General features: G+C 38.7%; 1 protein-coding gene across 3 annotated transcripts; it reads left to right on the forward strand.

The window, feature by feature from the left end:
• Positions 1–284: 284 nt before the first annotated feature.
• On the forward strand, positions 285–26,130 carry LOC18430231 (lon protease homolog, mitochondrial). Of its 3 annotated transcripts, none has more exons than XM_006840390.4 (20): positions 285–961; positions 6,177–6,242; positions 7,767–7,958; positions 8,095–8,160; positions 8,288–8,329; positions 8,828–8,950; positions 10,804–10,902; positions 17,464–17,529; positions 17,621–17,707; positions 17,975–18,014; positions 18,101–18,272; positions 20,440–20,564; positions 21,185–21,315; positions 21,477–21,581; positions 21,748–21,861; positions 22,428–22,595; positions 22,722–22,823; positions 23,626–23,877; positions 24,342–24,854; positions 25,593–26,130. In XM_006840390.4, exons 1-20 carry the CDS (start codon positions 647–649, stop codon positions 25,785–25,787), a joined length of 2,973 nt encoding a protein of 990 aa, XP_006840453.1. In that variant the 5' UTR covers positions 285–646; the 3' UTR covers positions 25,788–26,130. The 3 variants fall into 3 exon arrangements, with proteins under 3 accessions (XP_006840453.1, XP_020520447.1, XP_088715716.1); XM_020664788.2 differs by having other exon boundaries at positions 23,626–23,784; XM_088859590.1 differs by lacking the exons at positions 285–961; positions 6,177–6,242; positions 7,767–7,958; ... (6 more) ...; positions 17,975–18,014; positions 18,101–18,272 and adding an exon at positions 19,944–20,111.
• The last annotated feature ends 598 nt before the right edge of the window (positions 26,131–26,728 follow it).

The raw sequence follows: 26,728 nt of genomic DNA on the forward strand, positions 1-26,728 counted from the left end.
TAAATAAGAAAAAAAAAAAAAAAAACCTCCCAAATAAGTGTTTTGCTCGAGGAAGTAAGTATACAGATCATCTCTCGAAGGAGCATAGTATACAGCTCTAGTTTCATACACCGCTCAAAGAAGAGCGAGGTGCATTTTTTATGGCAGCAAACCATGGTCCCTCGCTCTCTTTGTAGCGGCAAGAACGGGAAGGGTTTAGACAGGGTTTTGGCATCGCTTCCTGCTTTCTCCTATTAAAAAGTTGCCCTTTCCTCCCTACTTTTGCTTGTTTCCCAAGAATCCCAGAAATCTCTCTCTCCAACCTCTCCCTCTCTCATAATCACTCAATTTTCCGGGCATTGCATCCAATCTCTCTCTCTCTCTCTCTCTCTACAAATCCATCTCCCATATCTCACTAGGTTTTTTTCGACTGTACTTTCTTTCGTTCCATTCAGTCGCCACCATCTCTCTCATTCTGCACTTTCTCTCTCTAAGGCTTCTCTTCGCATTTGTTTTCCTGTACTCACTTTCTCTCTCTAAAATCCCCTCTTCCTATCCATTTTATCCGTCTATCTCACATTCTTCCACCATACTATCTTTTCGAGTCCCCTCCTCCCTCTCTCTTTCTCTCTCTAAAAGTCCCTCTTCTCTCCCACCACCACCATCTATGTTGAAGGTGTTGTCAGCCTCATGTCTCCATGGCCGATTACAGTGCGTTTCCTCAAGGCTCCCTATTCACTCCAGTCATGGAGGGGAGGGGAGGTCTCCTCTGCTGCGTCTGTTGCGTTCCATGAAATCTCCTATTTCAGGAAGCCCATATTATAGGCGAAGAGTTTTCTTTTGCTCTGAATCAGGTGGGAATGATGGTTCTTGTGAAACGGTTGAGGCGAAAGCTGAGAATGCAGAAACTGTTGAGGAGGTTGATCCCAAATCGTCTTCTGCTATAGTTCCTACTAACCCTAGACCAGAGGATTACCTCTCAGTGAGTAATCCTAGCTCCATTTTTATGTCATTTTAAGTTTACTTGGTTTCCTTTGTCTTCCTTTTATGGAATTTGTAATGTTGGAATGTAAGCATTTTTCTGAATATAGAATTCATTTTTTTTTTATTTGGTGTGTGAAAACTTGTACACAGCTCGATTGGAATTCGGGGTCATGGTTACTATACAGTTGGATGAGGGAAGTTAATGATGGGTTGGTTGAAAGTTTAATTAGGTTTGGTAAAATTGGGGCTTTCGATTGCTTTTAGCAGTGGTGGTGTTTATATGCCCTGTTTAGTGTGTGGACTTATGACATTTTGCCATTAAGGTTCCAAAAGACGCTAGGTGGCCCCTAGGTGCCCAGCCCAGCCTAGGGCATCTATGGAGGTTCCTATAACCTGAGGTGACAAATTTTAAAAAATACGCAGATATGTGAGATGTCCAACAACACACATATATGCAGATATTTGTGTTATTTTTATATTTATTTGCGTTGATTTAAATATATATTCTAACCAACTTTTAAATGCAAATGTACATGCGTGGACGTTGAAACTACTTCAAAGCTTCAATTCATTGAAATTTAGTGAAAAACATAAACTAGTCCATAGTGTATTAGTCTCCAAAGCTCCATACTCCATAGAATTATCGTCCATACTTTATAGCTCATACAGATACAATCATCATGCACATAAGACTCCAAGTTTCCAAGAAGGCCAATACAAAATGATGCAATAAAAAAGATAAGATGCAATATAAAAGATAAGATTCAATTCTTCAAATCAACAATTTAGTCATCATCTTCATTCATCATCATAATCTTCATCATCCCTAGTAGCTCTTTTTGAGTTAACGCCATCATCATCGGAATCATCAACCTCTTCAACATATTGGGCATCTTCCTTAATTTCTTCTGAATCAGCCTCCTCTTCATCTATCGCTCTCCTCCTTTGTGAAGTACCAGCAACAATTGTTGCCCGAGTTGCCCTCCTAGGGTTAGAAGCTGGACCTGATGCCTCCTCAATGGTATCCCAAGTTAAACTATTTCAGGGGAAGACATCTTCAGTTCCAGGATCTCCAACCAACCACTTAGTAGTATTCTCCATGTCCTTGGAAGTGATGTGGTCCCTCACATCATACTGATTCGACTTCACCATAAGCCTCTGATTATATCTAGCAATCTAAATCATTGAGGTTTCTTTGCTCAAGCCTATACCTTCTTTTTGTATGTACCTATAAGAAAAACATGCATGAGGACTATGTGAGCCATCTAGATTTTTAAATTTAAATTTAGAGAGCAAGAAAAGAACTAAACATAGCATCTCAAATGAACTTCCATTTCGCTCACAACTAGTTCTTCTAGTAGTTAAACTTAGACTTAAACATTCATCTCCTAGTGGTTTGGCGTACTAGTCCTATGGTAGCTTCAGCATTGAGCTGTGAATTGGGTGCAATCTCTATGATTAATTTAAAACTACGAGAAAGTATTTTAGACAATTGCAAACATGCATTAGAAATTTGAAATAAAAATTCAAATAAGATATATTACCTAGATCCAATTGGGTCCTTTGTCTCAACACCATTTCCTTCTCAAACGACTTCAATCCACACTTGTACAAAAATGAGTTCCTCAACATACGTCTTATCTTGGATGCCTGGCTCAGGAACAAGTCTCTCAAGTCACTCATTAAATCTGGCCATAATTGTATCCCTACCCTCAAGTTCTCAATTTCTATGTCAACATAAAAAAACTTGGGTTTAAATAGTACCTAGCTACATGCAATGGTTTAACTGTCTATCCCACTTTTCATCTATAGTCTTCCAAATTGGGCCATGCTTGCCCTCATCATTGCCCAAACCCTTTGCTATCTCCTTCTCAGCTCCATCCAGAGCATCATACATAATGCCTATAGAGGGCTTGTCAGTGTCAGCTAAGCACATGACCTTGACTAAGGGTAGAAATACTGCTGCTGAGTACTTTACCTGATGCCAAAAAATCTTAGAGAATAATATCATGGGCCCCTCTTTCCTTTCGAATCCTTAGACCACTTTTCTTTCCTTTGGAATCTTTAGACCACTTGCATCTGCTCCAATTCTCTGAAGTGAACATAGATCTCAGTGGGATCTTGCTATTGTATATGCTCTTAAGATTCGAGTAAGTAGTAGCATCTCGGGCTTTATCAGATCATTCTTTTTGTGAACTTGTGCAATCATGCTAAGAGTATTGGTGTCACTGTATATGAAAATTGTGACCTCCTTAACCTTAGAAAATGCCCCTTTTACACTAGGAATCTCACCAATGGCCGCAAGCATGAGGTTTATGGGATGTGTCATGCAAAGTGTCCAAAATATACGAGGCCTCTTCTAGCGAAACAAATGAGCTACAACAAAATTAGGAGCAGCATTATCTATGACAACTTGCATTACATGCTCCTCTGCAAACTCCTCAATGCTCATGCCCTTATCAAAGAGTATGTCGTGTGCATCATGAACATATTCAGAAGCATCAATAGATCTCAAAAGTACTGAACGTAAAAGACAATTCACCAACGAGTTTATGATACTCCTCCTGTCACTCCATTAATTTGTCATGATGGACACCCCAAAATGAGCCTACCTATCTTTATGGGACTTGAGATACTCCTTGGTGTAGTCTACGTCTTTCTTCGATGGTGGATTTGAAAGTGCATATGGGGTTAAGCCTTTCAACCTTGGCCCAAATTGGTCGATTGCTTATAACATTGTATGGAAGCTACTTAAGTGAGGAGTATTAAACAAATGCCTGCCTGATAGAACCACTGAGCAATGTATTGAAATAACCCGCCTCAATCTTCCTTTCAAGAGTCAGTTTGTCTTTCCCTTTCTCAACAGTGGCCTCGAGGTTGGGTGTAGAAAGAGCACAAATAGGCCCTTTTGTACGACGTTCTTAGACCCAAAATACCTCTTAGAATTTTAGAGATGTTCACCTGGCCCACCAGCTCATCCCTCTCATTATCCTCCTCCTCCCCGTCATAAAAATGTGTCCTTCTCTGTTTTAACTCTTTTATTTATTTTTGTCTTGTATGTACTCAAGAATCTCCTTCTTCACAAGATCGGGAACTCTTTTATGTAGGGCAACGTCCCTTCTAATACCGGCAAGCTGTGTCTTGAGCCTATTTACCCTGACATTTGAAACATGACCATAAAGGATGCATATGATTTTATTCTTATCATTTTAATCCAGATTAATTGGTATTCAGCGATCACATAAATTCCAGTTGTGAAGTGGAGATGTGCAATCGGAATTTTATGTGGTCATCGCATACCAATGAAGCTGAAGGCCAAGTTCTGTAGGACAATTGTGAAACCAGCTTTGCTCCATGGGGCGGAATGTTGGGCGGTCAAAAAACAATATACCCATAGAATGAGAGTAGCGGAGATGAAGATGTTGAGATGGATGAGTGACAAGACAAGAAGGGGTAGAATTAGCAATGAGTACATTCGGGAAAATTTAGGTCTGGCACCAATACGTGATAAGATGAGAGAGCATAGACTAAGGCGAGCTAGCTATGTGTAGCGCAGAGCCAGTACAACACCTGTTACGAGGTGCAAGTTAGTTCAAGTGGAAGGTTCAAGAAGGTTAAGGGGTAGTCCCAAAGGGACATGGTTGGAAGTAGTGAGAAAAAATATGGGGAATATGGCCTAATTGAGGTTATGACCCTTAATAGAGTAGAATGACAGACCGGGATTCGTGTACTCGACCCCATTTAGTTGGGTAAAGGCTTTAATGATGATGATTTTAATCCGGGTTAATATAATATTTCAATCTTGGATCTCCGCTTCTAGTGGATCCTAACAAGATATTCCAAATCCAAGACAGAAATCTCAAATATCGATTCTAAAGAAACCTTTTTGGTTGATCTCTGTGCTTTGATGTTTGGGATATCGATCAAGCTTGAACTCACCTGAAAGTTCTTCTAATAACCTCAGTATCGCTTTAAAAATAATTCTAATAAGATAGAGAAGCTTTTGGATGATTCTTCAAATTTCGTAGTTTTTTTTTTTTTTTGAATTTTTTTGAAAAATGAGTATTTTTTGGGTTTTGGATTGATTTTTTCCACTTTGGGGATTTAGAATACCTACAAAATATCCTTTCCCCTTTTTTCATAGGCAAAAAGGACCCAAAATGCCTTCATGGCAAATTTTTTCCTCCAGAAAAGGCTTAGTTCATGGGCGCCTGGCCAGGAACTGGTGCCCAGAACTACTCGCCCAGGCCTAGGCAAAGCGGCCTGTTGCCCCTTGGGCACCTAGGCGGTGGGCTGGCCATTTTTTTAAACATTGTTTGCCATTCAAGGTGATTTTTGGTACTATGTTGTTTCCATTTTCTTTAGTTGTTGAATTTGCAATTTCTGCAAGTCCAAATTTTCATGTTTGATGGATTCCAGTATGTTTATTAAATGAAATGAAATTTAAATGCAGCATGGTTGCAATACCTGGTGCATGGTTGGTTTTTCTGTTGATCAGAGAAATCAGATAAAGTCTTAAGTTCAAGTAGCTTTGGAGAGATTTGTTTTTCCGGAGTTTTAGGTGCTGGGTGTTACAGAATTTGAGCATCTAGAATGGTGGTGGTATTTGTGAATGCTTGCTCACAATATGGCTTTTTGGAGTGATTAAATATGCGATAACTGAACAATTTGACATTTGACCTCAGAATTCTATCAGTGTCTTCTGACAATATATTATTTTGTTCTTATTTTCTTATTGTAGCATGCTCAATTAGTTGAAAATGTGCTTTCTTACTAGCTCCATTGGCTCTCCTGGAGTTTGTGGAAATTATTTTTTGTAACTTCACTTCAACCTCTGTGTGCTGCTTTAGTTACTCTTATGAATATATTTGCAGGTGAGAATTGAATGTTTATATCACATTACATGGATACATGGTGGCATTCATGATTCATCACATGTCCCCACTTACTGTAGTCCAAAATCAAATTCTTTGTCCTTATTGCATATCTTTGAAATCCACCATTTAACATGTAACTTGCATTCATCAATTAGCTGTTGTTGTTTCTCTATTTACATATTTTCATCATAGCTTGGTCCATAAATTATTCTTAATAGTTGCATTTTGCTACCTTGCTGAGGAGAAATTAGAATCATCAATGATGCCTTCAATGTTCACTAAAGTATCATTCTGTTCTCAATTGGTGCTTATTTGATTCTTTTTTTTTGATGATAGGTCATAGCTTTGCCTTTGCCACATAGGCCTCTATTTCCAGGTTTTTACATGCCAATCTATGTCAAGGTATGCACCATTTAGTTTTGATCGTATCCTAATTCATGGTTTATTTGTATTAGATTTGGCTGTAACCTTATAGGTTTGCCTGTATCTATTTCATAATTCATGGTTTCCTTTATCGAAAAGCAATACTCTGCTCTAAGACATAAGCTCACATAGCTACTTGTTCACCTGTATCAAACTTGATTTTTCTGCAGTCTTTTAGCCAAAAAATTTCTCTTTGCAATGAACTGCACCATAGAATGAGGTGGCTTGTGTATGATTTCAATCTGAGAAAATTATTTACCGTTTTATTCTCTCTATTGGTTAATGGTGTCATTAGGTCTTATAAAGCATGAATTGGATAAAACTTCCATTGGAAATATATTAAGACTAAGAGTATGTAATGAAGGAAATCAGTTCGGTTGTCAGTTGATAAAGAACTCTTTCCACTATGCTTAAAGAGGTGCTACTGGAGAGTCTCTGATTGACTGGCTAACGGAGTGACAAAATGTGTACTTCCATGGCCTGTATTTCCTCTTTTTTCTTTTTAGCCTTGTGTATTTTGCTTCCAATTTCTTTGTTTATATCTCCTAGGCATTTGTTCTCTTGGATATACCCTGATGCACCCAGTCCGTTTCAGATGAATAAAAAAGCTACAAAAAGCTTGAGTCCATAAGGACCTCAATGTCGTCTTGCAACACAATGTGATGCAATCAATGGCCAATCAATCAGTGTATTCTCAAATATAATTTAAGAACAATGCTGATGGACATTATTATGTTATACAATTGATATTCTCCTTCAAATTAATTGTAGGTCATCATCCGTGGAATTCATCCTGTGACTATTGTCATTGAGAATCTTGCTATGACACTTAGTTTTGACATTCAAAAAGACTAGTTTTCAATGCAACTTGTTCCTGGATATGATCACCCCCCCTCCTCCTCCTCCTCCTCCTCCTCCTCCTCCTCCTTTCAGTGAAGATATCTGTTAACTAGAAGCTTGGTTATTGACTTAATGGATCCAGAAATTAGTTCATAGTGATCTGCATTGTATTAATACTTTTTCCATACATGGTTTCAAAGATTACAATAAATACCAAGCTCGTGAAGCAGTGATTATACTGTATAGGCTTACTTATGCTGTCCACAAGTTCACATAATTTTTGTATTCTACTTCAGCCCATGATCTCACCATGTATCCTACTTCTTAATTCATGAAAGCGAAAGGGACCTACAAAAATGTAATATCTTGTGGTCAACATCCATATGTGGACATCATTCCTGTCAGCTTTGCATATGCTATAATACCAAGGAAAAATGATGATGAGAATAAAAATAAAATGCCCCAGGTATAGCTTGTTGATAATGCATTGTCCTATGAACAACCACCTTGCGTGGTTGTCTAGAATGAAATCTTATGCTAGCTAACTATCATCATCGACAGCACATGCTAAACCTTCTTTCTCTTTTGGTAATTAGGAGTTAACTCTTTCACTTTCTCAAAAAGTCTGGAAGTTCTGAATCACCTTTATGATATCTCTTTTAGGATCCGAAATTGTTGGCAGCATTGATCGAAAACCGGAAAAGATCAATCCCGTATGCAGGTGCTTTCCTTGTCAAAGATGAGCCTGGAAGTGATGCAAGTCTGACATCTGGTTCAGAAACGGAGAAGAGCACCTATGATCTCAAGGGAAAAGAATTGTTTAATCGCCTTCATGAAGTTGGTACCTTGGCACAGGTAGGCTACGCGTTATAAGGAGGTTCTGCATACGCATTATGAAAGTTATGATTCGCAGTCTTAAGAATTTGAACCAAATTTGATAGCTCTTTGACTCTTATTTTTATTCTTTGATCTTGCACATCAAATGCACCAGATCACCAGTATACAAGGTGACCAGGTGGTTCTTATTGGTCATCGACGGCTACGTATTACTGAGATGGTATGGTGGTTACACTTTGATATATTCGGCTTTTCTTGACATTCAATCTTCATGAGTTTAACAATTTAAACAAGCAACACTTTTATAAGAAATATACTTCAATTTACACAATCCTACTTCTGTGCAGGTCAGCGAGGACCCACTCACTGTGAAAGTTGATCATCTCAAGGCATGTGATTTCTTGACAATCTTTCTTCTTTTCATTCTCAGTATGAATTTCTTCGCTAATTGAGTTGAGGGGCTATGTAGTGGTTTTGTGGAATTTGTGCTTCAGTTTGATGACGTGCAAAAATGAAACCAATTCTTTATGCAACCATAGTGGTTGGGCCTTTATTAATAACTGTGAGCTGTAATTCATATCTAAGATCATCATCATCATAGCCTTTTCCCAATGAATTGAGGTTGACTACACGAATCCTGGTCCGCCATTTTACTCTATGTTAAGTCATACCCTTAGTGAGGCCATAAGTCCCCATAGTTTACGGAGTACTTCCAACCATGTCCTTTGGGGCCTATCCCTTACCCTTTTCAATCCTTCCACTTGAACTAACTCACACCTCCTAACATGTGCTGTACTGGGTCGACACCACAAATAGAAAGCCCACCTAAGTCTACTCTCTCTCATCTTAAGTTCATATTTAAGATTTATGCACTCTATTTGTTGCAGGAGAAGCCATATGATAAAGATGATGATGTTATAAAGGCGACCTCATTCGAAGTTATAGCAACCTTGCGAGATGTTCTGAAAACTAGTTCTCTTTGGAGGGATCATGTTCAGACTTACACTCAAGTAATCACATCTTCTGAGCCACATGAATAAATATTCTTTTCATGTATCCTTTCTTGAAATAATAAACTTTTTACAGTTTGAAAATCAGATTTTCCCTGTTTGTTCTTACTATAACTATTGTTTAACCATCTTTGTTCATTTACAAATATTTTGCTGTTAAAATGTTTCTCAGAACTTTTCAATAATAAAGTAATTTATCAACTTTCTTCGGTTTATAACTTTTTCCAAGAGTTGCAATAGTATGGGCACTACGGAAAAAAAAAGAACTACTGATGTTTCAGAAGTGAAAGGACTTGGAAAGAGTGCAATAAAACATGAGCCTGATCATTATAATATGGGAAAAAGCTAGAAAAGAGTTGTGGGGCTGCTTGGTGTCAAATTTCCAAACTCAGCGTCAAGGACTTGATTGGACTTGAAAGTTAAGAGGGTTAACAGGGCTGACAAATGGTTTCCGACTCCTGGGGGATTCATGAGTTGAATTTTGATGCAAATGCCAAATGGAAGCTGGAACCTGCTGGGATGTGTTGTGTTGTGAGAGATTGGCTAGGTAAAGTCTTAATGACTTTCTCTGGTCCTTTGTAAAATAGTGACTTAAATGAAGCTGAGATGTGGTTGATGCTGTATGGGTTAAAAGTTTGAATCGTAAATTTAAATTGATAATTAGAGAAGGGACTTCGTCATATGCCATTGGGTTGGTGATTTGAAAAGGCAAAATGTCCATCGAAGCAAAGTCATCTGATAGAAGAAATGTGGAAGGAAATGAAGGAGTGGGAGTCTCAATTCAATCACATCTGCTGTAAGTGCAACGAGGTAGCAAAAGCACTTGCATTAGAAGGAATTAGACAATCTGAGTTGGCGTTGATGAGCAGGAAATTCAAAGTTGTGTCTGAGGCGTAGAAATTCCAATATAGAGTCTCTTCCGAAGAGGCTCATTTTTGTACCTAAAATTGACATATACTTTAAATCAATATTGATGGGAAAATCGGTTACCGATCAAGAAATGAAAGAGACATTGTAATAGTCACATTTCTGAAACATTTCCGGAAGGTTCTGCCATCACCAAACATGGAAATTTGCGATTTGAATTGTGAATGTTTTAATTCAAATGGGAAATACTGCAATTGAGGGTCATAGGACCTGAGAGTGAACAATGGTGCTTACTAGTGATGGCACTTCCTAAGGCTTATTTCACGGTTTATGGGGCTCCTTATATTGAGGCATTTGTGACCATCTGGATATATTTTAAATTTCTTGTAAACATGTCGTTAATCGTGCTGTAAGTTTTGAAGGATTAACATTTGTAGGAACTCTGAGAAGTCTTTAATGCTATTTGGTGAGTAGTTGTGTGTTACAATGACCCCTCATGCATTTTATGAAACTGATCTTATGTTTGTTGAATTGCGAGAGTGTGTAATTCTATGTCCATGCATCATGTCAGATTGATCCTGTGATATTTACTGATATGATCCTGTGATATTTACAGTCCGAGTTTTTTATTTGGAGATATGATATTTATCCGAACAATGACTGTTCTGGAAGGGTCAACTAAACTAGGATCATGTTCTTCTCTGGTTCAGGGGACTAGAATTCACAGATTGTTAGCCAGGACTGATGACTTCTTTAGCCATGCCTGAGTGTTTCTGAATCTATTCTTTTCCATTTATTTTATGGATTGTGTAGAATTTCCATTCGGCTTGTAAAGATGAGCTGGCCTGACTGTATCTTATTGGGTTAGCAATTCCGTTAAAAATGTGATGTCCTTGGGTAATAGTGATAGATGAGTTTTTTTTTGACCTTTCACTTGTATTGCTACTTATGGTGCTAATTACTTGCTTTTCTTGATATGTTTGTAGCACATTGGTGATTTCAATTACCCGCGGCTAGCAGATTTTGGTGCTGCTATATCTGGAGCAAACAAGTTGCATTGCCAGCAAGTGCTTGAAGAACTAGACGTAAGCATTGATGCATTGTTATCCATAAGTTAGAAATAGAATATATATGGTTGACAGAATTCTTATCAGGGCTTTCACTTGTGATTCTTTTCCTGCGAATGATGCATTTATCATATAAATATTCATCATGATGTTGCTGTAGCAATTTTGAGGATACTTTGTTGGTGTTTTTGATTGGCGGAAGTTTCGGCTTTGGAGGCTGAAACCTCCAAACCTTTTGGCTCCGTGGGGGGCATGAGAAGGGGTGGCTTCTATATTTCTCGCCATTAATCGAGTTATCGGTTCCAAAAATGGGGAAGAAATGGAAGCCGCTCCTTCCATCTCCCCATGGAGTCAGAATATTCAAAGGCTTTTTCAGCCAAACAAACACGCAGTGTAACTATTGTCAACCCCAATTGCATGACGCGATTTTTTCATGCTGATGCTTAGACCTTAGATACATGAGCTTTATTACTGTGTTGGTTTCACAATGTCGAGGAACTCCCAAACTTTAGAACGAGGGCTATTTTGATTTCCAATGGTTGTTTAGGGTAAGAGAATAATGCAAATAGGTGGCTTGGCCTAGTGAAAGGCTAGAGTGCCTGATGAGAGACTTTCTTTGGTTGGGGGCATGGAGAACACGTCCATCTAGTACGATGGATACTGGCTGCAAATTCAAGGAAATGGGGGCTTGGGAACTTCCTACTTAAAAGGACATGAATGCTGCCCTATGGGAGAATATTAGTGGCTCTTTGTGACCCAGGAAGAGTACTTATGGAGCCAAGGCATTCAGTGTTGGTATGACCTTGACCTTGACGATTCATTGCTGCTCAAGGATTCTCCCAATGCTAGGCCTTTGGGGGCATGGAAAGGGATCACTTAGATTTTCGGCAAAAACACATGAAACTCCATAAGGCTCTGGAAGGACCACTAGTTGGGAAGGAGTAGTTTGAAAGGTCTTTTTGCTATCTTAAACTTCTAGTGGCCCATCAAGCTTCTACTTTCTCTGATTCATATGAAACCCTGGGGGGCATGCAGTATGGATACTGAGGTTTAGAAGGGACCTCAACAATGGTGAGAGTCCATATTTGGAGGCATTGTTCACCCTCCTCAATTCCCAATTTGCCCCTGCCATGGTGGGGACAAGTTGGAGTCTGAACCAGCTCCATCAGGGTCATTCTATGATGAGTTTTGATCTTAGTTACCCGAATCTCTCATGGAAGGTCGTGATTCCAATTCGGAACCCTGATTCGGCAATTCCAACTAGGACTCTTCACGGAACCCGTTTCCTCCATGTTTAAAATCTTGATTCCCTATTTTAAGAATTTCGATTCCAACATTTATAGGTCGATTCCGCAATTGATGAATCTCGATTCTACATTTGTTGAAACGAGTTTTCACATTTACTGGAATTCTACCACTTCTCCTCTTTCTTTTCTTTTTGCTTTTTTATGAGAAATGCTGTTTAGAAGATTTCAAGGCATCAAACTACTTGAGCTAGACACCTGCTGCAAGGTGTAGTCATCTTTTTTGTCATGAAATGACTAGTAGAAACCATAGTGGTGGTTCTCGTTCTCTACTTATTCTTTAAGTATGCATTGTATTAATCCATTGGAGAGATTGCAACTCCACGATATTAAAAATAATGTAAACATGCATGGCAATTGGAATGTCGGTCAATGAGTGGCATTGAGACATGTATTGTTTCCCTCTCAGTTCCCTTTTGATTCCAAAGATGGCGGAATCTTGATTCCATATATTAAGGAATCTTGATTCCATCGTGATCAATTCTAACTAGGTCGGAATCTCGATTCCAAAAAGCCAGGAATCTCGATTCCATCTATGTAGGGATATCGATTCTATTTTGGTTGGATCTCGATTTCTAAAAATAGGAATCTCATCCCCCACGATTCTTGTTGAACGGACATCGATTCCGAAAACAACAATTTTCCAGTCGTCGATTATTCCGTGCTTTCGATTCCTAAATGGTTTGGTTTCCAAATCGCTTTGGATAACTACGGTTTTGATGAAATGACTTTGCCTCTGGGTTTGCTAGCAGGTTCAGTTCCACATCAGCTCCCCAATAGGTCCATGCATTCTGTTGGTTTGTGATTTGCGAAAAGGCCCTCATGGTGAACAGGATTCAGTGAAGGGGCATGCACCTTACCAGCAGATGTGTAATGTGCAAGGGTAGCAAGTGGTCAATGGACCACTTGTTTTTTTTTGAGAAAAGGTTAGCATTGTATTACTGAGAAGTGATAATTACATAGATGTGAGAGTCCGAGAGCACCCACTTGGAGTGACTCTCGATAAAAAATGCATCAACCTTTCATGTACAAAAAATGGGCTTATAGGATCCGCCCAATTACAAAGATTTACATGAAGCTTTCAAAGAATAAACCAGGGCTGGAAGATGCCCAAATACAAAGTGTCTATATTGTGTGCCTGTGGTCTAGAACAAAAAAGGAGTCAGACCGGGTGTGCTCTTCTATTTGGATCCTAGCCCCCTCTTTCGCCAAAAGATCTGCGAGCTCGTTGGATGTCCTCCAAATATGCTTCAAAGAGACGTCCATATCCCTGCAAATGTGAACAATTTCATCAAAAATTGAGGTTAGGTGCCACGGTGGAGAAGTCGTCCTACTTGCCCAGGAGAGGATGTTTTCTGAATCTCCTTCCACGATCAGGTGTGAGTCCCAAGAAAGGTTGAACCTTTTCAGGCCCAATAATAGGGCCAAGGCTTCTGTGTAGTGCGAATCATTGAGGCCGAGGTGATAAGAATAAGTTAAGAGGATATTACAGTGGTGGTCTCTAAAGACGCCCCCAGCCCCTGTCGGGCCAGGATTCCCAAGAGAACAACCATCAAAATTCAGCTTAATGCTGCCCTCTGGTGGTGATTGCCATTTGTTAGGTCTTGAAGCCTGTCGTGGTTGGTGGTGAAGGATATTTTTCCATTGGCTGAGGAAAACATTCCCTGGTATGCCCGAGAAAACCTTATGATTAGAGGCCCAGAAAGTGGCCAAAGAAGTTACCTTGTGTAATAGTGCTGAACGGTGGAGTTTAAGTGATTGAAAAATTATGGTATTTCTTTCCACCCAGATTATCCATATGGTTGCATCAAGATCGTATGAAATCAAGGCCTTGACAGTAGGGGGGGTGACGCATTGGATACCAAAGAGTTGCAACACTTGGCCCCAAAGTTCGTGGGTAAAGTCACAATGGATGAAAATGTGGGGTTGGATTCCTCCTCATATTGGCACAAAGCACATCTGTCGGGGATCGGGATCCCTCTCTTTTGGAGTTGGTCCACTGTGAGAGCCCTTTGGGAGCAGGCAATCCAATTGAAAGTTTGAACCTTGGGTGGGGCAATGGTGGACCAGACTTTCGACAGTACCAAAGTGGGATTACCCAGTAAAGTGGGAGGCTGAGTCAGGCTTTTATAAAAGTAAGCTACCGTGAAGATACCTGAGGGGGCTAGAGTCCAGACTGCAGCATCTCTTCCACTTGTTGGAATGAATAGTGAGTGTAAAGCTGTCGAGAGCAATTGAAAGTGGTTGGTTTCCCCTTCTGTTAGGTTTCTTCGGAAAGAAGAATTCCATACTCTTCAGCCTCCTGACAATACCATTTCCTCAGCAATAGTAGAGTCTTTGTTTGAGGCGAGTATATAGAGGGTAGGAAATACTTCACGCAGTGGGGAGGGTCCTAGCCATAAATCTGACCAGAAACTCACTCTAGAACCACTTGCTCGACCACTTGTTCGTTTATGGTACTGAGGCCTGGCAGATTTGGTCCTTCCTTCTCAACCTACTGAGTGGTGTTGGTTATACCTACATCTATCCAGTACCGAGCAACTGTTTCTGTCTTATTTGTCCATTCCCTTATCGACTCTGGGCTGGCTTCCATTGCAAACTTCATTTTTGCCTTGATGTGGATTATCTTGCTAGTAATATATAGCTTTTTGAAAGCTATATATTACTTTCAAATGAATAGGGTCAGATCTGTGATCAAAGATTGGGCGAGACTCCGTAAGGAAATCCATGCCTACTCTACAACAGACCTTTTACTAAATTGAATAGACATTGCTTGGTTCACTTCAATGTTTTATCACAAGATCCACCCAACTGTTAATACTGGAACCAAGCACCATCAAACTCAATTTTGATGGTTGCTCGCTTGGTAACTCTAGATGGGGACCCCAGCCATAGAGGGGCGGATTTCTTCTGTTTTTTTTTTCTTAATTTTTCTTGTTTTACAAAACCATACGCACTCTCTACAAAATTTTGGTCAGTCAATTGTGTATGCGTGCTTATATCTATTATAATATAATAAGTCGCTTTTTCTCTGTAAAGCTGAATATATTGGATATGGAGTTGATGAGATGCCGAGCACATCTGGGATTGCCCTTCTGTTGGAAAGCCACGTAGGCGATGGAGTGCTAGGAAGGTTCAACAGGAGCTACATGTGTTTTGGATCTCCCCCCCTTCCCCCCCTGTGCTTGGCTTTTTGTTGTTTTTTTTTTTTTTTGGGGTGTGTGTGTGTGTGGAGGATCGAGGATGGAATAAGAAAATAAGGTGGCATTTGATAACTTTGAATGCAGTTTCCTTGGGAAAATCTCTACTGTTGACTTTCCTGGATTCTGGGAGGCAGGTGAAAATTGGTAGCGTGAAAAGCTGGGAGCCCTGTTTGATAAACTTTGGTGTTGGAAATTTCACCTGTTTGGCATTGGGAAAGATGGAATTGGAAACTGCCTGTTTAATTGTTCAAAACAAGAACACAAACATCAGAAAATATAGAACAAAAAATCCCCAAAATTGGAAAACAGGGTCAGTTCCAGATTAACAGAGAAAAAAGAAAACTGAATCAGAAAAAAGAAAAGATCACCTTTTTAGATTTGGGGTTTATCAGAAGGTGGTTGTTTTTAAGGAAAAAAAAAAGAGGTACACGTCCATCAATGGTGATAATATGATAGTTATAAAAAAAAGGAATAGTGAAAAAAGGAAAAGCTCACTGATAAATGGACCCCTTCATTGAGAATAACCATAAAAAAGAAAAGGAATACAAATTAACAGAAAATGAAAAAAACAAAAACTCAAATTTCGAGTTTATCTGCTTAATAAACAATGAAAAGGTGAAAACTTACTCATTTTTGAAGATTATCTTTTTCGTGATGCTCTTCGGCACCAGTAGAGCTCTTTGATGAGGGTGATGGAGCGAGCGGTCGTGAGGAGCAAGTGGGCTTTTTTTCCCCTTCAAGCCAAAAGGTTAGGCTTTAGAAGGGGCATCCATGCATTTTAGTGTGGGGGGGAATAGAGGAGTTCCGACTTTCACTCGTTTCACTGTTGTCAAATGGGTGATATCTACAGTGCCAGTGAAACTGCGGTAGTAGTTTCCTAGGTTTGATCGGTTATCAAACACCACCTAAAAATCACTTGGTCAGTTGGGAAATTTTTTTTTTTTTTTTGATACTGTTTAACTGTGGGGAAAAACTTTATAGAACAAGTTTATAGAACAAGGTTTACTTGGGGTCTAGGATAAGGAGAACTAGAGAAACAAACTAATCTCTCCTGTCTAGCTTTGGTGGAGACTAGGGTGAAGGGTAAACATCTCGGGAAGTATGTTTTTATTATATGCAATGGATGAAACAGGGTGGTTGATCACATATACGAAATTTTCATGGATATGAAATGGAGTCAAGAGTTGTAGAGCCCAATTTATTAGCAATATTAGATTCAAGAGAGGAGGTGGGAATTTGGTTAGACAAAGGGTGGGAGTTATTGCACTTGGATAAAAGGGACCAAAGTTGTCTGCTATAGCTAGTAATCTCAAAATAAGAGTGGCAGAAGTCATTGTTGCGAAAGAGCCAAAGATGCAAGGCAATATGGACCACAGACCTAAGAAGAATTTGGAAGAAATGAGTTCCAGGCATTGGCCATCCTATTACAAACATTAGAATGAGTCTTCATCCAGCAAGGAGTGGAATATAAGCTAATTTGGCCCCTACAACTTAGACATGGGATGGAAGGACTAATTAAGAAATTGTTAGATTATGGGCTATATATGTCAGGACCATCAAAATTTCATGTTTTAGCTTGGCAGTGACCTTGGATAACCACAGGTCTCCTGATAAACAGAGGTATGTTTTATTTCAAATATATGTCTGACGTGCAAAATGGATGCTGAAAATTTTAATCACTTGTTCTTGACTCCTTTTTCTTCTTGACTCCCCTATAGGTAGATAGTTATGGCCTCATGTATTCAAGTTATTTGATTTCACAAAGGTCCTCTCTGCTTCACAAATGTTAATCACTTGTTCTTGAAGTCTTGTTCCCTTCCCAGATATTCTGCATCCTTTGTTTCCTCACATGCAAACCAATCTGGAGTGATGTGGAGCAGTGACTGCTGTTATTCTTTTTAATTTCTTACTTTGAATTTTTCTTACTTCGATATTTAATATATATACCGTGTTTTAGATCAATTTATCTTTCAAAATTTGTATGTTCTTCTGTTCAGTAGTTTTTTTGAGTTAGTTGCTCTGTATAATTAGTGTGTTGTAATTGTGATGATTAAATGCTTGATACAAACTAGGTTTACAAACGCTTGAAGCTAACTTTGGAGCTTGTAAAAAAAGAGATGGAAATCAGCAAAATTCAGGTTCTTCTTCTAACACGTGAATTTGTGGCTGTTGTGAAATGCTGAAGAGACTCACTTGTTAATTGAATGTATTTTTTGTTGCTTTTGCCAGGAATCTATAGCGAAAGCAATTGAAGAAAAAATAAGTGGTGAGCAGCGGCGTTATCTTCTAAATGAGCAGCTCAAAGCAATAAAGAAGGTACTTTTGTTCATCTGTGTCTAGTTTTCCATCGCATTTGGTTGTAATAAACTCTATTATTTGTTAATAATCTGTCTTTTTTCCCTAAACTCTATTATTTGTTAAAAATCTTTGTCTTTTTTCTTTAAGTTTCTAAAAATATGAGGAAGTTGAACCACTTTGACATTTAGGAGATCACTAAAAGATGTTTTGCGTTGTTTAGTAGCAGGTGGTTCATGTGTATAATGTACACTTTGCAGGAATATAACTTCATCTGTCTTGATCCAGGAGCTGGGTTTGGAGACAGATGATAAAACGGCACTCTCTGGTTAGTAAGGGAATGCAGAATAACTCTCGGTTTGTTTGCAAAACGACGTATGCTGTGATTCATTGTCTTTTCTTTTTCTTTGGTAGCAAAATTCCGGGAAAGGCTTGAACCAAAAAAGGACAAGTGCCCAGCTCATGTTTTACAAGTTATTGAAGAGGAACTCACCAAGTTGCAGCTTTTGGAAGCGAGTTCCAGCGAGTTCAATGTCACTCGTAATTATCTTGACTGGCTCACTGCATTGCCTTGGGGAAACTACAGGTGTTATGCCATAATTATATAATCAAAATTCTTGATTTCTTCTTCTTTTTACCCTGGTATATGAAATATGGTTTAAACAATTATTTTGTGCTATGAGCTATCTTTATTATCATGGTTTGCTCACATACCACCGCTTCTGTGGAGACTGTTGTGGTTATAATCGGGAATATATGTGAGGTCCAGATTATTTTTAGTTTGTTATTCTTTTTAATGTTTATGTAATTCAAGATTGAATAGTGACAAAAATGTGCTTATTTTTTGAGCTTATGGTGAAAACTTAGCACTTTAGTGGAAACAAAATAATTTAGAAAATCTGAAAAGGGATAGTTATTTGGATTCAACTGGCTTACTATATCTTGCAGAAGCTGGGAGTAAGAGTGTACCTTTGTGATACTCAGAAAGTGTCTTCAATGATTGTCATGGTTTATACATTATCATAATCATCATTCGAGCTTTATCCCAACTTTTTAGTCTCCAGAAAACAAATCTTATTATGCTATTCTACTCTATTAAGGCCATACCATCAGTCATACTATAAGTAACCATATCTCTTCTAACTACTTCCAATCCATATACTTTGGGCATTCGTCTTGCCCTTTTAGAGCCTTCCACTTGAACCAAATCGTCCGTTTTAGATCAGCGCTGCACATGGCCAACCTACCTAAGTCTACTTTCCCTCATCTTATCGCCTATTGGAGTTACCCCTAAGTTCAATCATATGTATTCGTTTTGAATTCTATCCTTTCTTGTCTTGCCACCCATCCATCTCAACATCTTTATATCAACATCCTTATATCAGTTGCACTTATTCTATGGATATATTGTTTATTGACGAGCCAACATTCTGTCCCATAAAGTTTGACTGGTCTGACCGTTATCCTATGCAACTTCCCCTTTAGTTTATTTGGTATGCAACAATCACATAATGCACATAATGTGGGAAATACAAATATGGGAAGCCTAAAGGCCACGTCCCGAACAACTCATGCCTACATTGCTAATAGGTAATTTCTAAACATCAATCTTGGGTGGCACTCATTATGCTGCTGATCCGAGCGTTATTACTTGATATGCTTCCACCCAATTCCTTCAGAACACACCCTAGACTTCCCTTCCATCTTGTTTTCCTTTCTAAGGGGTTTCTTTTGGTACTTAATAGTCCCCTCAAATATTTATGTCGTCTTTGCAAACCATGAGTTTCTAACTAACCTTATTCTGTTGAGATTCTTATTGAGATTAATGGGTTAAAAAAATTGAATATGTTGTGTATTTATTTTTTAATAAATAGAAGACAACCTTTAGGCTTGTGTAAGAGATCTTGCATTTACTGCCTCAATTGTGTCACAATCACCACCGGGCACTTCAAATGTCTCAAAACTCCTGCCTGGGCTATCTCAAACTATGCAATCATTTATCTACACAGCCTTTTGTCGTATGGAGTTTCTGCAAAAGGTAAGATGTAAAGAAGCAATCCAGTGATAAAGTTCATGAGATTCTAACTCCAATTCGAGAGGTGGAACTTCTGGATACCATTTCCTATACATGAATCTGGTCCCCAAGAATAAAGACAATTACCTTTTATGGCTCAGGGTGCTTTTGATTATAAAGCTGTGCTATGTTCCTTAAATCCACGTAGTTCAAAGACACCCTAGAAGGTCCTTTTTCTTTTCTTTTGGTATGTCATAGAAGATAACCAAGAATGCGACACTCCACCGATTTGGCATAGCTTGGGATGCCTCAAAAAAGTTCTGGATGAAGGATTCACAGAAAAGCCTTCTATATGGTCTTGCTTCTACAATCTCTTGCCACTCATCTATCTGGAATAAAATTTTCTTCAAGGTACACCAACTAATGGCTTGACTTGTATATTTCTGTTGTTGCTTATGATTTCCTTGAGCAACATTCTCCTCTCTAATGCAATCACTAATGACCACTTTGCGGGTTGAGACCAAGTGGAATAGACATTAGACAGGGAATTTTATGGCCTCCTCTACAGAAAAGGTCTGACAAAATGCCAACTCTACTTTTGTCAAGAAGCCAACTCTACTCTCGTCCCCAAGAAAAATAATATTATATCCAGTTTAATGTGTATTATGATGCTAAACACTGATTGAGATAAATGGTTTCATCCCCTGCTGAGATATTATTTTGATTGGTTTTGCTGCAGTGATGAGAACTTTGATGTTCATCGTGCTCAAAAGATATTAGATGAAGATCACTATGGTCTTTCAGATGTTAAAGAGAGGATATTGGAATTCATAGCTGTTGGAAAACTCAGGGGTATCGCGCAAGGTTAGTAATGTAAATTTCTCTAGAATCTATAAATTTCTCTAGAATCTTCACCTTTTGTCTCACATTAAAGCATAATGCACTTTCAGTTGATTGGCCTGATTATATTATGCAATAGTTGATCCTTTAATTCATATCCATTACAAGATGTATCTACTTGCTTCATGTGTTGTATGCTTGTCTGTTTATGCACCCTTTTTCATAGTGTTAGCTTTTAAGAAGCTCTAATCTGGTTATTCTAGTTCCTTTTGTTCCTTTTTTTCTTTTCTTTTATTAATGATGATGCTAGATGAAGAGGAAATCAAGCATGATTCATGTGCTTCAACTGCTTTGATTTAAATGACGCGCTCTAAAGCTTATGTCTTTCTGAAGGAAAAAGTTTGTCCATAAACCTTGATTGGTACCTTGCAATTTATTGTGAAACTGTGCAATGCGCCTTGTTTTGGCTTCGAGGAAATGTAAATCATATTAACATTTTCTTATGAAGAAGCCAATTATCTCATGACCTATTATTTTGTTGCTGTCACTTACTCTGAATTACCTTGTGTTTATTTTCTCCTCATTCTTTGAGAGATAGCGCAGGGCAAACAATATAATTTATTGGCTTTTGATACCATGTGTAGGCAAAATTATTTGTCTTTCGGGCCCTCCTGGAGTGGGGAAAACCAGCATTGGTCGTTCTATTGCCCGTGCTCTTAACAGGAAGTTTTATAGGTTCTCTGTGGGAGGTTTGGCTGATGTGGCTGAAATCAAGGTACAGTAAACTGAACAAATTTTATGTTGACTTGTATGTGGTCACCACATTGCCAATCTATAAGATAGCTGCATTCTGGAAATAAGCTATCTTTTTATATGGGCTAATGCTATTGACTACAGCACATGTAAAATATATATAATTTGGAGCTATTTATCCAGGGTCATCGCCGTACTTATGTTGGTGCTATGCCTGGAAAGATGGTTCAATGCCTAAAAAATGTGGGAACAGCAAACCCTCTTGTTCTTATTGATGAGATTGACAAGGTAACCGATCTGATAATCACATCCCTGCCTGGTGGTCTGTTTTTACCCTCTCAAAATGCGCCCCTTTCCACGAGTGTTACTCCTTTTTTTTCTGTCAATAAATTGTTTCTTGAAGTCATACAACTATTTGACCGTACCATCTCTTTGATTCTGCTCTTCATTACAGCTAGGTAGGGGCCATGCCGGTGATCCAGCAAGTGCTTTGTTGGAGCTTCTAGACCCAGAACAGAATGCAAACTTTCTTGATCACTATCTTGATGTTCCTATTGATTTATCTAAGGTAAGTGTTGGTTCTACTGCAACTTCTTGGAATTTCAACCATGCAGTATATTCTCCCATACAACTGTTAGATCTCAGAATAAGGTGCTGTTAAGAAACCCATGCATTTTTTTTTTATATTTATTAGTCTGATATTTAATTGAAACCCCATATGTTTCCTATATCTCTATGGCTCTCCTTTTATGTAGTTGTGCCTTTTACAATTTTTTTTTTTGGGGGGGGTGGGGTGTTGTAAGTCAACGGTAAGAATCATTGCGTATTTTATGTGTTTTTTGAGTAGGCACTCTTACATGTCATTCTGAAATGACCATTAATGACAATATATGAAACGGTTCTATTGCAATATGCATTTATTTGTTTAATTCTGGTGTCCTATCATCTCTATCTAAATCCTCATGAATCATACTTAAATATATTGGAGTAGGCTTCTCATCTAGGAAAGGCCTCTTATGTTAGTAGATGAAGTCATGGCCATCTCAAGGTGTCAGCTGGAAAATTATTTATGTACCTACCTTGAACTATTCCATTTTGTCTATCCTCTCCATAAAACTTTCTTCTATGTTACAGGTTCTATTTGTTTGCACAGCAAACGTAGTGGAAATGATTCCTAATCCTCTTCTTGATCGAATGGAGATAATTGCAATTGCTGGTTATATTACTGATGAAAAGATGCATATAGCTCGGGATTTTTTGGAGAAGACAACCCGTGAAGCTTGTGGTATCAAGCCAGAGCAGGTATTAGGTGCATATTTTGGATTTGTTTTCTTATTTCCAAATGTATGATTTTCCTTTATTTTCTTCTTTTTCTTAGGTATTTAATATATTTATTATAAAAAAATTTCTCGTGCCATTATGATGCAGGTTGAGGTTACTTATGCAGCTCTTCTTGCTTTGGTGGAGAGTTACTGCCGAGAAGCAGGCGTCCGTAACCTCCAAAAGCACATAGAAAAAATATACCGCAAGGTTTGTATTTTTCACCAATACTCTAAGCTATAGCCAATCATTTTCTCTAATTTTATGGCATTTAGAGCATGTAAGATCTTCAAAAAATGGAGTTGATATTAGAAAGTGAACAGAACAATAATACTTCCTTCAATGACCAGACAATGGTTTTTTTCACCTAATCCACATCTGGATCATTTGTTCTGGTGGCGAATTCACTCATCTTGATGCCCCCCATCTAGTTTGAGCCTGAGGTGTGCTATTATGTTGCGTGATTGTGGGTAGGACTAGAAACTACATGTGTAAAGGTATTTAGTCTTTATGTGTCATGGTCATTTTAGTTTTTGTCTCTCATGCTTGAGTTGTATGCTAGCCACTTTGGCTTCACTTCATGATTTAATGTAATGCATCTTTGTCTGGCATGTAGACTAGTGTTACCATGTTAGCGAGCTATGTTATGGACTACATAACTCATAATGTCCTGTTTTGTCATTTATTTTGCAATTCATGGCAAGCCCCAATCAAATCAAGAGGGGATGCTACACTGTCAACATTATGAAAAGAAAGGGATAGTAACTTAGCAGTTTATCATACAATAACTTTATCCTTGTATAGAGACGAGACAGGTGCTTCTTAAAACAAACACTTGGATGATACGGAGTTCTTAGCAGAAACTGCTGTTAATGGCAATCCATAACTTGTTTTTTATTTATGTTAATCATCCATAACTCGTTGAAATGCTCATTAGATGACTGCTGATTTATTTGAACTTCTCATTCCTTAACCAATATTTCTGAATCTTTTGCGCATCGGATTGTAACAGATTGCTCTGCAATTGGTTCGGCGGGACTCGCCAAGGGAACTATCTATCGAGGCGACTCTTCGGAGAGTTGACTCTAGTGAATCTTTAGAGACATCTTCTCAAGAGTCATCTGAAGCATTAACTGAAGGAGCAACCTGCAGTGATTCTGAACGAACTGAGGTTAGTGAGACATCTGAATCAACTAACTTGAATTCCGCAGAGTCATCTCCTGACCAAAATCCATGTGCAACTGAGGAAAGTGTTGGTTCAAAGGTATCATCTCTGTTCCCTGAGTGGCCATCTAATGTAGGGACCAAAGTACTCTTCTTTTGTAGTGATTTTGATTGGCCTTTTATGAAGTACTGTTGCTGTGAATTTGTCAAGGTTCCATAAAAGTTGAGAAAAAGGAAAATATGAAGAAAACGTTTTAAAAAAAAGGAGCAAAATGAAAAATCCAAAGTAGTAGAATGTGAAAGCCATAAAGAATTAAAAGAGAGATGGGACTACCAAGAAACCCACAAGGGAGAGGGTAGGAGAGAATGTCAGGGTGAGAAAGCAAAAGCTGAGGGAGAGATGGAGATGAGAATTAGTGTCGTAGTTTTCTACGGTTTATACATCAAATCTTCCCCTGTTACAATAAAAATGAGGATCATTCTGCCATATAACCCACATTTCCCGATCAGTAAGCCCTTGAAGCAATTATCACTCATTAGTATAATTTTGTCTTTGTTTGACAGGAAAAAGAAGAAAATATTATCAAAGAAGTGGTGGAGAAGCCAGTAGAAAAAGTTGTGGTAGATGTCTCTAATCTCTCTGACTTTGTTGGCAAACCAGTCTTCCATGCTGAGCGCATATATGAGCATACACCAGTGGGAGTTGTGATGGGACTTGCATGGACGGCAATGGGTGGCTCTACACTTTACATTGAGACCACGGTTGTGGAGCAAGGAGAAGGAAAAGGTGCTCTTAATCTAACTGGGCAGCTTGGTGATGTCATGAAGGAGAGTGCCCAAATAGCCCACACTGTTGCTAGAGCAATATTTCTCGAGAAAGAACCTGGGAACCAATTTTTCGCAAACACGAAGCTTCATCTCCATGTGCCAGCTGGTGCTACCCCTAAGGATGGGCCAAGTGCAGGGTGCACCATGATTACATCTTTGCTCTCTTTGGCCATGAAGAAGCCTGTGAAGAGGGACATTGCCATGACAGGAGAAGTTACCTTGACTGGACGAATTCTTCCTATTGGAGGGGTATGTCATCTTTGTCATGGCGGCATAGTTTATTTGCTTTATTAAAACTAGGTTTTTTTTTAACGATATTCCTTTTTTGTGCATATTTATTTTCAGTTTCTTTGATTTATTATGGAGCTTTATGGTCTTCTATAGTTTACTAATGATTGTCTGGGCTAGCCATGAAAAATACACATTCAAGTGGAGCTCACCTTAGAGCTATTGGCTATCGAAAACCAGTTAGTGTAATGCTTACCTTTTAGGAGGAGATCATGAAAAAGAAGAAGAATTTCCCTTTGTCATACCTCTTGTGGGAGACGCATTGTTGAGGGGTGGTCCTGTGGTGGTGTTCTTGTTTTCTTTTTTAAAAATATTTTTCTTGTTTATATTGGAGTTAGGCTGGAGATGCGATCTCTAAATTTCACTTCAATGGAGGTTGCGGGGCAGCTAGAATCTCTGACCACCATCTCTCTCTCTCCCTTCATAGTACGGAGGATAAAATTATTGTTTCTCTTCTGTCTCAGTGTGTTTAACTCATGCTCTTTTAGGCAATGAGTTACCCTTGATATCTACTTGGGATGCAAGTTGTGACATTTTATGAATGGCATCTGATATTGGTGCTGTTTTGATGTTTCATAACCTGTGTTCTGCTGTTCATCTTAATCTTTTGATTTTCAAAGTTTGTCATACATTTTTGTTGGATCCCTGTTTACCCAAAAAGAAAGGCAAGATTGAAACAAGAAATACTTCTTATTACAGGTCAAGGAGAAGACAATTGCAGCTAGGAGAAGCGAGGTGAAGACCATTATATTCCCCTCCGCAAACAAGAGGGATTTCGATGAGCTTGCACCCAATGTTAAAGAAGGCCTTGAAGTTCACTTTGTGGATGATTACAGCCAAATATTCGGCATTACATTCTCGGACAACCAAGAGGATGAAAATAAAGAACAATAGTCCCAATAAAATGCCATTGTTCCATTTGAGGACTCATATTCATGTTTGGTAATTCCTGAAAAAAGCTATTGCTGCCGACCTGCTGATACAAAATGTATGAGCAGCTTCAATTTTGCTAGGGCAAATTATTTATTGTATCTCAAGCTGCCCATAGGTTTCTCATTTTTTATTTTTCACATGGGTGACAAAGAACTCTCATAATATACTGCTTTGAGTTTTTTACTTAAATTATGGTCAATTTTTTTGTTTTCTTTCATTATGTATGACTCCTACCAGGCTTCATGGATGCATGCATCAGACTGCAATTTCCATTGTATGAATAAAATGAGGAAATATTTGATCATGTCAAGGAAAGTATGTTAGATTTATGTTGTGTGAGGCTGTTTTTTCATTCTGCTCCAATTTGAAGACAACGGCAATGCAATGCCCAATTCTGGCTACGATGCTTAATTCTGGCTACATTTTGTCCATCTCGTAGTGATTGAAGGTGGACCAGAACTCCATACAATTCTCTCTCAAATGGGTTTTGGCGGATGAGAGATTTGAAGTGGGGTTGAGAGGAAGGGGAGGGGAGGGGTTGGGTGGGGGTTGATTTTCGACTGAATTCATATATATATATATATATATATCTTTGGGGTGGGAGGGGGTTGGGGTGAAGAGAGGGAGAGGGATTGGTGCTAATCATGGACTCCATGAGAGAGAGAGAGAGAGAGAGAGAGAGAGAGAGATTGGTGCTAATTTTAGACTCAACGGGAGATGGGGTTTGGTGCCGATCGTTGACCCAATTTATTTATATAGGTCCAAGGGTTGCCTTGCAAATAGCGATTTTCTGTAATGCTACACAATTATTTATCGGGAATATAGAGAGGGAGTGAGTGAGAGTGAGAGAGATTCACTTTTTATGGCTGCATGTTGCTCGGCCGTTCTTTTTGTGAATCGGG

This window comes from Amborella trichopoda, chromosome 2 (genome assembly GCF_054954075.1).
Source record: "Amborella trichopoda isolate Santa Cruz 75 chromosome 2, AtrichopodaSantaCruz75HAP2 v2.0, whole genome shotgun sequence".
Taxonomy (NCBI): Eukaryota; Viridiplantae; Streptophyta; class Magnoliopsida; order Amborellales; family Amborellaceae; genus Amborella; species Amborella trichopoda.

Excerpts from the sequence above, each read along its gene's own strand:
- LOC18430231 (XM_006840390.4), top strand. The coding sequence starts at position 647 with ATGTTGAAGGTGTTGTCAGCCTCATGTCTCCATGGCCGATTACAGTGC. Across the intron at positions 8,330-8,827 it reads TGAAAGTTGATCATCTCAAG|GAGAAGCCATATGATAAAGA; the intron begins GCATGTGATTTC and ends TATTTGTTGCAG. Across the intron at positions 22,824-23,625 it reads TAGAAAAAATATACCGCAAG|ATTGCTCTGCAATTGGTTCG; the intron begins GTTTGTATTTTT and ends GGATTGTAACAG.